General features: G+C 49.7%; 2 protein-coding genes across 3 annotated transcripts in view; both read right to left on the bottom strand.

Moving 5' to 3' along the window:
- Positions 1 to 7,241, bottom strand: part of RFX2 (regulatory factor X2) — a 39,235-nt gene extending 31,994 nt beyond the window's left edge. For both annotated transcript variants that reach the window (XM_063147241.1, XM_063147242.1), the window contains exon 1: positions 7,059 to 7,241. The gene's annotated coding sequence lies outside the window, so the exon portion shown is untranslated. The remainder of the gene's footprint in view (positions 1 to 7,058) is intronic.
- A 3,441-nt stretch (positions 7,242 to 10,682) lies between these two features.
- Positions 10,683 to 13,555, bottom strand: part of ACSBG2 (acyl-CoA synthetase bubblegum family member 2) — a 30,288-nt gene continuing 27,415 nt past the window's right edge. The window contains exon 15 of the mRNA XM_063146958.1: positions 10,683 to 12,736. Coding sequence (XP_063003028.1) covers positions 12,648 to 12,736 — 89 coding nt within the window. The 3' untranslated portion in view covers positions 10,683 to 12,647. The remainder of the gene's footprint in view (positions 12,737 to 13,555) is intronic.

The raw sequence follows: 13,555 nt of genomic DNA, 5'->3' as shown, positions 1-13,555 counted from the left end.
AATCTCATCCCTTTGGAAGAGTGGCTGAAGCAAAACCCATTTTCTGGAAAAGACACAAAGATACGTTACTCGTTCAGGCAGAGCGATAGAGCGACATTGGGTGTGTGCACGCACACCTGTGAGGTTCTGATCCGTGCTTTTTATACTGTATTTCTGTATTTGTGTTTTTAACCTGTTGGTTGTTTTATGACGGTTTAAATTTTTGTGAACCGCCCAGAGAGCTTCGGCTATTGGGCGGTATAAAAATGTAATAAATAAAATAAATGCTTGTCTTGCAGAGTTCTGATCCTTGGATGGTCGCTGGACACGTCACAAAACACTCAAAGGGGGATGCTAGGCCATAGCGACTGGGGAATAGGGCCCCATGATGTCGGGTCACCTCTCAAACCCAAAGTGATCCACAAGAACAGCACCAGAGGCACAAGAAATCAAGCCCTCCAACACACACATTCGAAAACACGCACGCCGGTGCGAATTCACCCCGGGCATTTTCTGTCCCCGTTCCCCGCATTCGCCCGCTCGTTATTATTTTTTAAAAACCAGTTCCCCACAAAGCTTCACATTCAGACCTGCGTTTCAACGAGCCTTCCGAAACGAATTCACTCCCGAGCATTTTGGGAAACCGATTTTAGCGTGGTTTAAACGACCAAGGCCCAGGGGACGACGACGCTAAAACGAGGGCAAAATCCGGCGGACGGCCTGATGGGCACATTGACCCGGGCGAATCCGACGAGTCCACAGGGGGGATTCCTCACGACGGAATTCCACAAGCGCCAATGTGTGGGGCTTGAGGAGCGGGGTTTACGGGTTCACCTCCTCACTCAGCCCAAGAGCTTTGGGCATGCAGTGGTGGGTAGGAAGCGGGGGGGGGGAATCCTTCTATCGCGGTGCTACGGCTTAAACGAGATCAGGGTACGTCCGGCGGGGGACCGTAATCTGAACCTTTTCCATAGCTTTGGCGCCTGGGAGGTGAAAGAGGCAAGACGCCCACTCTCCTCTCCCGGCCAAAAGACCGTGTTTGAGCGCGTGTTGCCGGGGCAAAGAGAGACACAACGTCGCCCCAACCGCTCGTTGAAACATGCTGACACAGTTCACCCCCCCACCCCCGCAACGGATAAAAGGATTGCAAGGCGAGGACTGTCAAGCGAAGCACGGGCCGATTTAGTTATTTGTCTAGACCGGGGGGCTTTACGTCACACAGGAGGAACCAAGCCGAGATCTCTGAAAGTCATAAACTCTGAAAGAGCAACTTCACACGAGACGTGCTTTGACGTCCCGCGGCCGTTGCCTCGCCCAAAAGGTGAGCCCCGAAAGGGTCTCACGGGCGGATCTGTAACCAAAACAAAAAATAAGAGACGCACCAAAATCCTGCCTTCGCCATGAGGCCGATAGTCCAAGGTGACGAAGCTGAAGCAAACCCAAATAATTGACATCTTCCCCTCTATTTACACCGTGTCAGGTTTTCCTCCCTCCCTCTGACGTTTCCTGTATGTGGAACATTAGATTGGAAGCGCCTCCGGGCCAGAGACCTATCCTTTCGTACTCTTGCCCAATGACCACGATCCACTCGGGATTATCCCCTCACTGACATCAAAGAAAGGAGCGAGGGAAACAGCAGCATAAGAATGTAAGACGGATCAGCATCTCGTCCGGCGCTTTGTTCACAGGGGCCAACCAGCCGTCGGCCAGGAACTCGCAAGCAGAACATGCGTGCATCAGCACCCTCCCACCCATATTCCCCAGCAACTGTTTTACAACATGGGCACACTGCCTCAGGTAGCACATAGCCACCAGGGCTAGTAGCCCTCTCCTCCTCCAGGAATTTATCCACCCCGCTTTTAAAGCCATCCAAACTGATGCCATCACTACGTCTTGTGGTAGTGAGTTCCATGGTTTAACTCCGCGCTGTGTGAATGAATCTCCCACCCATCAGCTTCATGGGGGGACCCCTTTGGCTTGTAGTATTATGGGAGAGGGAGAAAAATGTCTCCCGAACAACGCCATGCATCATTTTGTACGCCTCTCTCATGTCTCCCTTCACGCCTTTTTTCTAAGTGAAACAATCCCAGATATTATAACCTTCTCGAGGAGGAGCTGAGGAGCCTCATGACGAAGGTGAAAGAAGAAAGTGCAAAAGCTGGGTTGCAGTTAAACCTCAAAAAAACCAAGATTATGGCAACCAGCTTGATTGATAACTGGCAAATAGAGGGAGAAAACGTGGAGGCAGTGACAGACTTTGTATTTCTGGGCGCAAAGATTACTGCAGACGCTGACTGCAGCCAGGAAATCAGAAGACGTTGACTTCTTGGGAGGAGAGCAATGACAAATCTTGATGAAATAGTTAAGAGCAGAGACACCACACTGACAACAAAGGTCCGCATAGTTAAAGCAATGGTATTCCCCGTAGGAACCTACGGCTGCGAGAGCTGGACCATAAGGAAAGCTGAGCGAAGGAAGATAGATGCTTTTGAACTGGGGTGTTGGAGGAAAATGCTGAGAGCGCCGTGGACTGCAAGAAGATCAAACCAGTCCATACTCCCGGAAATAAAGCCAGACTGCTCACTGGAGGGAATGGTATTAAAGGCAAAACTGAAGTACTTTGGCCACATAATGAGAAGACAGGACACCCTGGAGAAGATGCGGAAAGTGGAAGGCAAAAGGAAGAGGGGCCGACCAAGGGCAAGATGGAGGGATGATATTCTGGAGGTGACAGACTTGACCTTGGGGGAGCAACGGCCGACAGAAAGCTCTGGCGTGGGAAGGTCCATGAAGTCACGAAGAGTCGGAAGCGACTGAACGAATAAACAACAAACTCCTAGGGCAAATACTCCAGCTCTTTGATCATTTTAGTTGCCTGTTCCTGCACTTTTCTCATCTCTCCAATATCCTGTTTTAGGTGCAATAGCCAGAATTGCACAAAGTATTCCAAGTGTGTTCGCACCATAGATTTGTAGAAGGGGACTACGACACTGCCGGCGTTATTTTCGATGCCTTTCCTAATTAAGCCCAACGCGGAACTGGCGTTTTCCACAGCAGCTGCACACAGGGTGTCAACAGCATCACTGAGCTGGCCACCACAACCCCAAGATCTCTTGGAATTGTTGTAGATCGCAAGCTGAATAGGAGCCAACAGTGCGATATGGCTGCAAGAAAAGCTAATGCTATTTTGGGCTGCATGAATAGAAGTATAGCTTCCAAATCACGTGAGGTCCTCTCTATTTGGCCCTGGTTAGGACTCAGCTTGAGTATTGCGTCCAGTTCTGGGCTCCACAATTCAAGAAGGACGCAGACAAGCTGGAGCGTGTTCAGAGGAGGGCAAGGTTGATTAGGGGTCTGGAAACAAAGCCCTATGAAGAGAGACTGAAAGAACTGGGCATGTTTAGCCTGGAGAAGAGAAGATGGAGGAGAGACATGATAGTACTCTTTGAATACTTAAAAGGTTGTTGCACAAAGGAGGGCCAGGATCTCTTCTCGATCCTCCCAGAGTGCAAGACACGGAATGACGGGCTCAAGTGACAGGAAGCCAGATTCCGGCTGGACATCAGGAAAAACTTCCTGACTGTTAGAGCAGTACGACAATGGAACCAGTGACCTAGGGAGGTGGTGGCCTCTCCCACACTAGAGGCCTTTAAGAGGCAGCTGGACAACCATCTGTCAGGGATGCTTTAGAGTGGATTCCTGCATTGAGCAGGGGGTTGGACTCGATGGCCTTGTAGGTCCCTTCCAACTCTGCTATTCTATGATTCCTGGACAGTTGCCACTAGCTCAGATCACGTCAGTATATATGTAAAGTTGGGATTTTTTGCCCCAATGCGCTTATCTCAGCTTATTCACTTTGGACTGATGGGTGCCCCGCAAGGCAATTCACACCACAGATCTCCAGGGATCAGGGCCTCCAGATGACAATACATTTCCATACCTGCCAATGGGCAAATTCCACTAGGACTCAGATAATTTAACATCTTGCAGCTTGCAAGACCTTAGAGCTGAGCTACGCAGCCGCTACGTTTACACCTCCGTAAACAAGGGAGCTGAGGTCTTACCAAGAACTCTGCTGCAATGACGGCCCACCGCATTGAAAAGCTTCACGCGGAACGATCCGGGAAGAAGCCAGCTTGGCTGACGTTACTTTGGGCTCGTGGCCACCCTCAGACAAGGAACTGAAAGACAGAGCTGGATAATTAAGAGGCTTACAGCAGGCCGGCACAGAAACAGAAAGGAAACCGGGGGTCTCGCGGATCTGAAATGCAATCACAAGCCAGGCCAAAAGCTGAAACAAGGAAGGTTGTGCTCTCTGGCTGCAAGCCCCGGCACGCCAGACAGACAGAAAGCAGCTCCCGAAGGAATGTTAGCCAGACTTTAACTGTGCTGGCATTTGAAGTCTCGGGAGGTGGGAGGGGATGTTTTAAATATATCTCAACAGCCCTCAGCAAGAACAACCGCTTTGCAGAACGGGAAGAGGGTCGAGGGACCGTTGGCAAAGGGACGGCAAGACCAAAACGTCGAATCCAACACTCCTCAAGGGAACGCAAGAGCCGCTCAAGTTCCTTTGCCTCGGCAGTGCTACAAATAGTGGTGAAAGAATGTACACACACACACACACACACACACAGAGGAGAGAGATTTGGGCTTCTACGCAAACTCCGGAATCCAGACATGGAATTAAGCGCGTGCCAAGAAGGCCACTTGACGCTCAACGCCTGCAAATTCATTCGGCTCCGACAGTTGGCGATTCCGAAAAGGGTTGAGTATGCTTTGGATCATGGCAAACGCACCTCACAAGCTGCTAAAGTCTTGCCAAGTGGATCCTGCACGTGAAAGACAACCATAAAAACCTGGAAATAAGAGCTTGTGGGCTGCTGGTGGTGGAGAAATCCTTACAATCCTTGTAATAAATAATTTGAACCCGCTACCGAGGACGCCAGAGTATTTTTTTTTCCAGGTCTGAAGCGTGGAAATTTGGCACCGGCACTGAAGGATTTGAAAGATCGCCCCCCCCCCACCCAGATCCGTCCCAGATGATGGAGAAAGATAATTGAATATTTTATACAAGAGTCATATCTGTGTAATTTGAGCACCATGGAAACGGCCCGGTCCTTACCCTATTACCGCAAAGGTTTAAACCCCGTGACGCTAACCAGAAATGCTTTCCCGGATTCTCCTATGTTTCCTCTCGCTGTGCATTAAAAGCTGTTGTGCTGTTTTGAGAAGAAAGGGTTTGACCTGCAAAGAATTTAAAACGTGTAAACACAATGCGAGCCCTGGAAAGGGACAGGGGGAAAGAAGAAAGGCTCATATATATTCCTCTTTTCTCTCTCTTTTTCTCTCTCATATAGGCCTTCACTCTTGTTAATTTTGCTAGCTGCCTTGGAAACTTTTAATTCTAACATTTCACCCTCGGTTTTAAAGCCACAGATAAGGCACATATCACTACCGACTCATAGGGCACGGATCGAACCCGAGCTCCCGTTCAGTCAGAAATCAGGAAGAACCAAGATGAGAGAACTCGAGGGCAGCGAGCCAAGCCACATGCAGCAGCCTGGAGGAAGCGAGCAGACAGATCCTGCAAGATCGCCCTCGCCGGAGAGCAGATAGAAGCGGCTTTAAAATCGCAAGCATGCTGGTTTTTAATTTCAGTTTTTTAAGCAGCACCCAGCAAGGTTATTTCCTGCACATAAATCCGCAGAAAGTTCGCTGGGCGATTGAGGCTGCTGTTACGTGTGTTTACACGGGGACAGACCCCACAACGCAGCGGGGCTTACTTCTGAGTATACGGGCACGGCATTTTTAGTGTATCTTGGAGAAGGCATGTAAGCAATCCAGGTCTGAAATGCAAAGAGAAGGAAGTTAAAATGTTCTTATTTTTATTTATTTTTGCTACAACGCTGGTTCCGTAAAACGCTTCGGGAGACGGCGGGCCTGAAAAGAGGGATTTTAGAAAGGCTTGAACTAAAGGAACGACGAACAGGCGGATGAGAACCGATCCCAACGGCAGGCGGGGGGAAAAGAATTATTCTGGGGTCAGTCTGTTTGCTTAGCATCGCGAAAGACGGGAAATGGGGGGCGGAGGAGGGTTGCGGGGGGCACGGACACAGACCCCCCCGTCCAAGCGCGGGGAACCTCCTCCCTGGGTGGAGGATTTGACAGCTGGCCCGGCGGAACCAGGTGCGGGTTCGAGTGACGCGTGCCCACGCTGGATTTTGTACGCATCTGCCTACTCTCCAGGTGACCTGCCTCCTGCCCCGTCCTGGATTTGCTCCAGCCAACTTCCACTAGTTATATGTTTATATATATATTAATTGTACATGTTTTTATCTTGTAAACTGGAATAATAATAATAATAATCCCGATCCAGAGCGTGCCTGGACTCCCTTCGGCGGCCCAATCTGGAGCCGCTGCTCCTGAACTGGGATCTGGAGTCGCTTCCAATTCCGCTCCCAAATCAAACCTTTTCCCTCCGCCAGCCCGGAGTCACCCCAAATTCTCTCTCTTTTGCTCCTGCTCCCTTTCCAAACGTGGCGCCTTCTTGCCGCCAGGTGTCACTCCGAATTCTCTCTCTCTTTTTCCCTGCAAAAGTCACACAGCTCTCCCTCCCTCCCTCCAAGCTGGAGTCACTTCGGCGCCCTCGGGAAAACTCTTTTATTCCCCCCACCCCCGCACGGCTCTTTGCCCGCCAGGCAAGGACCCATCTCGCACGCGCCGGCTACAATCCGGAGTCCCTGCGGATCATGACCCCCACCCTCACCCTACCCCACCCCACCCCCAACGCGCTCGCCTCGCTTCTAAGAACCCTCAACTCAGAACTCCTCCATTTCTCTGCCCCGAAACCCTACTCTGACCTCAATCCGGATTCGCTCCGCATTGCGCGTCCCTCCCTGGCTTCCTCTCCGAGGCGGAGTCTCTTCCCTCCCGCGGCCGCCCAATGGGGGTCCTGCGCTCCGGCGTGGTGTTTGGGGAGGGGTCAGGTGGCGCTAATCCGGAGTGACTCCGGTTCCGGACGCGGAGTAACTCCGGAAACGGGAGGGGAAGGGAGGGGAGGGCGCCCCGCCTCGGCTTACCTGCCCTCCCCGGCGGCGGCCCCGCCGGGCTGGCCTCCTCCGGGCTGCGCTGGGCTCGGGCGGCCGGGGCAGCGGGCGGCGGCGGCGGCTCCCGTTGGCAAGGAACCGTCTCCAGGGCTACGGTCACTATGGCGCCTCCTCGCGCGGGGTTTCGAGGCAACTGTTGCTAGCCTCCCGCGTGACGTCACGCGTCACCCGCCCGGCCACGCCCCCTCGCCTGGCGCCTCGTTTTCCCTCCCGGGAGGGGGGCGGGGCCGGGCTGTGCCGCGCGCTGATTGGGCTGCGTCTCCGGGAAGGCGGCAGCCAATGGCGTGAGCCTGAAGGGGAGGGGGCGGGGCCGGCGGTTGGCGCGCGTTTTGGCGCGAGGAGGGCCGGCGGGGGGAGGGGCGGAGCCGGTCGCCTCAGCAGAGCGCCTCTGAGCGCGTGCAGAGCGCCACTCCCTCACCCCCGGACGCCTTTCTTTGAGGGCGAAAGTTCCCCTGAGGGTGCGCAGAGTGCCTTCATTCTTCCACACACACACACCCGTCCCGTCAAGTGCCCCTGAGCGCGTGCAGAGCGCCACTCCCTCACCCCACCCCCCCTTCTGGACATACGCAGAGCGACTTTTTCTCTCCGCCCTCCCCGCGAAAGCAAGCGGACGACGTACCTCTGAGCATGCGCAAAGCACCGCCACGCCTGAGCATTCGCAGAGTGCCTTTCTTCTCTCCTTCCCCCAGAACAAGAGGGGCCCAAGCCCCCCTGAGCACATGCAGAGTGCCATTCCCGCCTCCCAGAGGGTGAAGGTGCTCCTGAACATACGCAGAGCGTCTTTCTCCCCCCTTCCCCCAACAAAATAGGTCCACGTGCCTGTGAGCATGCGCAAAGCACCATTTCCTCCACCTGGAAGCATTCCTTTAAAGGGGAAAGCACCCCAGATCATATGCAGAGTGCTTTGCCTCTGAACACAAGAGCAGCACCTTTTCTCCTGAGCAGAGTACAGAAAACACACAGGGTTCCCCCCCCCCCCATACAGGGCCAAGGGCTCCTAAGCATGGGCAGAGTGCCCTTCCCTCTTTAGTATTTTTCTTTTGAATGCCAAGAGCCCCCTAAGCATGCACAGAGGGCCTTTCACCCAGCAGAACAAAATGTTTTATTGCATCATCATCATCATTATATTTATTTATATCTTGATTTTTGCCCAATGCTGGGCCTCAACATTACAAAATTTAAAACACATCCATTAAAAACCTATAAATAGGGATATACAAAAGTTAAAAGAATGACAGTGCATTGCGCACAAGTGACCCACAGCGCAGCCCTACGCATCTCTACTCTGAAGTACATCCCCACTGAGTTCAATGAGGCTTACTTCCAGGTAAGCGGCTGTAGGATCTCATTGCAAAAACGTAGGTCTGGCTAGTCAGAAGACATCACGAAATACTTACTTTGTGAATCTCAGGCAGCCAAAGTGTTTGAAGAAGACGCTGCTGAGCCCGGCTGAATCCTGCACCATCCTTCTTCACCTGTTCTGGCCTCATTGAGAGGAAAAAGCACTCTGCCCATGTTCTGGAGGCACCTCACCATTGTGATAACAGCTCAAGATGTGGCATTTCCAACTGTGGCTTTTGCCTCCGAAAGTGGCAAGTTGGCCACTTCTCTGCCCCACACATATTGGTGCATATAGTCCACCCTCAGGACTCAGGCACACCGACCCATTGAGGAGTGTGCCTGTTGCATCTGTGCATGCTACACACTCTGTGTGTGTGCCTGTGTTGTCCGTTGACAGAATCCCTTCTATTCTATGAAACTAAACAGTCAAGAGATCTCCCCCCATCTAGCGTCCAAAAAGGAGAAAGCAGGTAAGCGAATTCGCACAAAGGATTCCAAAGTTTTCCAAAGTCATAGAAACATTGCCGGCCGTTGCAACACATGGATTTTGGCACATTGCAAAAATACTGCACATATATTCATTAGCATATATAGCACCCGTGGTGAGAATTTGTTGTCTTTTCGGCAACAGGTAAAAGACCTTTTAAAAACGCTGCTTGCTTCATTTTGTTAAATAGGTTTAATGCTGCATTTTAAACCCATCTTCTCTCTCTGTCCTTGCTCAGTTATTTCTTTTAACTGCTGGAGGTTTGACACCCAGAGAGCTTTACTTATGAGACTCATACGTCAAATAAATAAAATAGAAAGTTCTCCATCCCAATGCCGTTAGCTTGCAGAACCCGCTGTCACAATGTGTGACGGTGGATTTAGAATGTAACTCAATTCTTGGACAAGAGAGATCCATCAGTAGTTTTTTTACTGTGATATTCAAACACTAGTTCTCATAGAATCATAGAACAGTAGAGTTGGAAGGGGCCTACAAGGCCATGGAGTCCAACCCACTGCTCAATGCAGGAATCCACCTTAAAGCATCCCTGACAGATGGTTGTCCAGCTGCCTCTTGAAGGCCTCTAGTGTGGGAGAGCCCACAACCTCCTGAGGTCACTGGTTCCATTGTCGTACTGCTCTAACAGTCAGGAAGTTTTTCCTGATGTCCAGCTGGAATCTGGCTTCCTGTAACTTGAGCCCGTTATTCCGTGTCCTGCACTCTGGGAGGATCGAGAAGAGATCCTGGCCCTCCTCTGTGTGACAACCTTTTAAGTATTTGAAGAGTGCTCTCATGTCTCCCCTCCATCTTCTCTTCTCCAGGCTAAACATGCCCAGTTCAATTTAAATCAATGCAAAATGCATTGCAGCAATAACTAATTTCTGTGAAACTTAACTAAGTTGGTCTTTAGGGACCAATTCTATGTGTGTTTAGAAAGAAAAGAGTCCTACAACTCCCAGAATGCTGGGAATTGTGTGGTTTTTCTGTCTGCATAGAATTTCACCCTAAAAGTAAAAAATTCTCTCAAATACACACCCCGCTTCTCTTTAACCTCGGTGACACTCAGTGATGTAGGTTTTTCCAGAAAAAAATCCAGTGCGTATCTGGTTAATTGGTATACCATCGTTCACATCAGGAAATTTCAGTTTGCACTGGAACATTCCCTGATGCCCTGGATTCTACGGCATAAGAAAAATCTTCCAATGCAAATTGAAAATTTCTGTAGGGTTTATAGAATTATCTAATTTAGCGTGTTTATTTAACTTGTCTTTAGTAAACAACAAAGCTAAACACACAAAAAAGGTCACAATATACCGCAGGTATTAGAACTGAAATATTTGAGGGGGAAGAAACGAAAGCACACTTCAATGTGATTTAAATGTAGTATGTAGAACTTTTTATTGGAATACCTGTAAAAATTAAAAGCTTGGATTCTTATAGGCCAGCCTTCCTCAACCTGGGGCGCTCCAGATGTGTTGGACTGCACCCAACACATCTGGAGTGTTGGAGTCCACATCTGGACTACAACACAGTTGTAGTCCAACACATCTGGAGCGCCCCAGGTTGAGGAAGGCTGTTATAGGCACTTGAGCTCTATGCATATTTAGCAGAAGGTATATTCCACCAAGTCCAATGGACTTCTGAACGAAAAGGCGGCAACCTTACTTAGGAATAAATGCCATTGAACTCCATGTTTACTTCTGAAAATTGCAGAAAATAAGAACAAGTATTTGCAGAACTAAAGGGAAGAGAATAAACAAGACACAGTAAGCTGTTCATGACATTTATTTAACACTCTTTCTAGCAAAGCAGAATAAGAGCGCATTAACTTTGTCCTATATTGATTGTGCCTTTTAGAGCTTTTTTTTTTAAAAAAAAATGAGATTAAATAATTACCTTTCCATGATTGTATTACATCCAAAACCATCAAAGATCCAGTATTACAGTCCAGTTTGCCCAACGCCTCCCCCTCACTCCGCTTTGAAACACACAAGAGATGTGGTTCGCATGTAACCATTACCGAGAGTATGAGTTGTCATACTCTCGTGGGTTGTCCTCATGTGTGAACCCTGCAGCATGTTAACCATGAACAATCCAGAGTTTACAACCCGACAGACCAACCATGGGTTCTTTGTGGTTAAAACCCATAATTAAAACATACTGCAGGGTTCACAGGTAACGATAACCCATGATTCAGCCACAACCCACGATTCGACGGACAAGCCATACTCGGGGTTGTCGTTACATGTGAACCAGGTCAGTGTCGAAATCATGCACGCCAATAACTTCTCAGCTCAAATGGGACACCAAAGCACATTCTTCGTCTCTTTGGATAGCTCTACGTTTTTGTTGTTTGTACATGCCGGTAGCAATTGCTGTAAATTCATATAAATAGGGGGTAGATTGATATAAATAGTATGTGGGGGGGGGGGGGAGAGAGAGAGGGAGTAAAAGCAGGGGAACAAACCATGCAACTCCCTGAAACTTTAACTGGAGATAGGTCTTGCATTTACAATAGAGCTAGCCAATGCAGGCAAACAACCCCAAAAAACATAACTGAAGCAGGGAAAAACAGCATCACGCTTTTAGCTAGAACAGCTAAAAAAAATTATTCAGGAAGCTGACTCATTCTCTGCCTATGTTCTAGAAATGCTTGTAGCACCAGGGCACATAATTTTAGGTTATGCTGCTTGCATTTCCCACAGGGGAGGAGGGGAAATGCCGTATGCACCCAAAGGCTGCTATCGACGTTGTCTTAGTGGCCGAGGAGATGTCAAAACTAGTCACCGGGAGGGCTGGACTTGACACCATCAGGGCCAGGAGAAATGTTTGTGGATCAAGGAGCCGTCTATGATTCCTCGAAAAGCGGCGACACATACCCGAATGTGAGTCTTGTCACGTGTGAAGCGGAGACCCCAAGAACAACCTCGCTGTAAAAGGGGGCGGGGGAGTGAGAAAAGAGTTTGGTGACTGTGCTGGATTTCCTTTTATCCAAGAGCGTTCCACCGCACGTGCAAAGTTGACCGCTGTCACCTGTGGACTGCTTTGAGTGGGTGGGGTGAGTGGGTGTGTAGTGCTCTGTTAAAAGGCTACAACACGGCACAGACTGACAAAAGGAAGCCACATCCATAAAATATTCCAAGTACATGGGCGGCATCCTCAGGTGGTTGGCTAGAACAGCATCCTGTAACACAGAGGGAGAAGTGTGTGGTTTGTACAACGACACACACACAGAAAGAGAGAAATCCCTTAATTATGGAATCAAGTCCTCAGTACATTCATTTGGGAAGGATCAGGTGAGAGAGGGCAAGAGGATACAGACGCTGGCGGAAAAGGCGAGATATTCTTGCAACCATCTTCAGCCACGAAAATGACAAGCGTCCGGCAATTTGCACTACCAGAAGGGCAGTTCCTGGCAGGTTATCCAAAACCAGCCCCGGGGGAGATGGAGAAAGAGAAACACGGAGCATGGATGGCAGAAATGCTGTCAAGGTGTTGCAAAGCAAACACAGAGAGGGGCTGGGCGGAGAGAAGTAAAGGACAGCTGAGTTCAGGGAGCTGCCTTTATTGAAACCTCGTTTATCAAGGGAGGAAAAGAAAAAAAAGAGGCGGTGTTTCTCTCTGGGCAAGAGAATCCGTGCAAAAACAGGGTCGCATTTACAAAAGACAGCGGAGAAGAGCCAAGGCTGGACTTCTAATAGAGGCAGACCGGAGTTTGAGCAGCAATTCCGTGGTTATTTGTCGATTGTTTCCGAGTAAAGTTGGTCTATCTGCTCTTGGTACATCTTGACCACCACAGGCCGCTTGAGTTTCATGGTGGGGCCTAGAATAAAACAGGGGGGAGGGGAAGAGGCAGAATGTCAGGACGGCCGAAGAGGGGTGGAATTCCCAAGTGAGATTACTGCAATGTGCTCAATGTGGGGCTGCTGAATTTCCCCACGGGGTGCAATTTTCAGAGAGAGTTGCAGCTGGGGAAGAAAGGGTTAACTCTTCCCTGCCCATGTGCCTCAATACCCGCCCCCATCTTCCCCTGCACGGCAATAGAATGTGTGTGTGCGTGAGGGGGGGGGGGGCTAATTTCTATTGGCTTGGGATCATCTGGGTGCAAATTCGTTGAAGAATTTATTTTCTTTGTGGCGATTTGGATGAGGACTGATTTGGCCTCCTGAGAAATTGTAATAAATCCTAGCAATTTTCGCTACGTTTGCAAAGGTCGCTGCAGATTAGCAAATGCGTATTTCTGTCTCCCATAGGGATGTATGGATTGCCGCAGAGTGTAAAGTGACTCTCTTTCCGTCGTCTGCACATTGGTGGAACTGGGTTTTCCCCAATTCCCTGAATTTGCGCAGATTCGCATATACGTAAATCCCCACTTGCAAAAATGCGCAAATCTCACATGTCATGCGTCAGCCTATGGGAGGGGGGAATGTGCATTTTCAGATGTGTTTTTTAAAAAAAAAACATTTTCTGTGACCAAAATTATGCAAAACTCCAGAAAGTTAAAAAAACAACAACACCCCAAACACGGTCCACAAAATCTGTGCGATTTCGGAAAAGCCTGCGGAACCTGCGGGTCGGATTCATAGAAATCTGAACTCCTTTGATTCCGTTTGCCGTTTTCTCTGACATCCCTCGTCTTACA

This window comes from Elgaria multicarinata, chromosome 23, assembly GCF_023053635.1.
Source record: "Elgaria multicarinata webbii isolate HBS135686 ecotype San Diego chromosome 23, rElgMul1.1.pri, whole genome shotgun sequence".
Taxonomy (NCBI): Eukaryota; Metazoa; Chordata; class Lepidosauria; order Squamata; family Anguidae; genus Elgaria; species Elgaria multicarinata.
The sequence above is the reverse complement of the archived record's forward strand: the minus strand, read 5'-3'. Positions and strand labels throughout refer to the sequence as shown.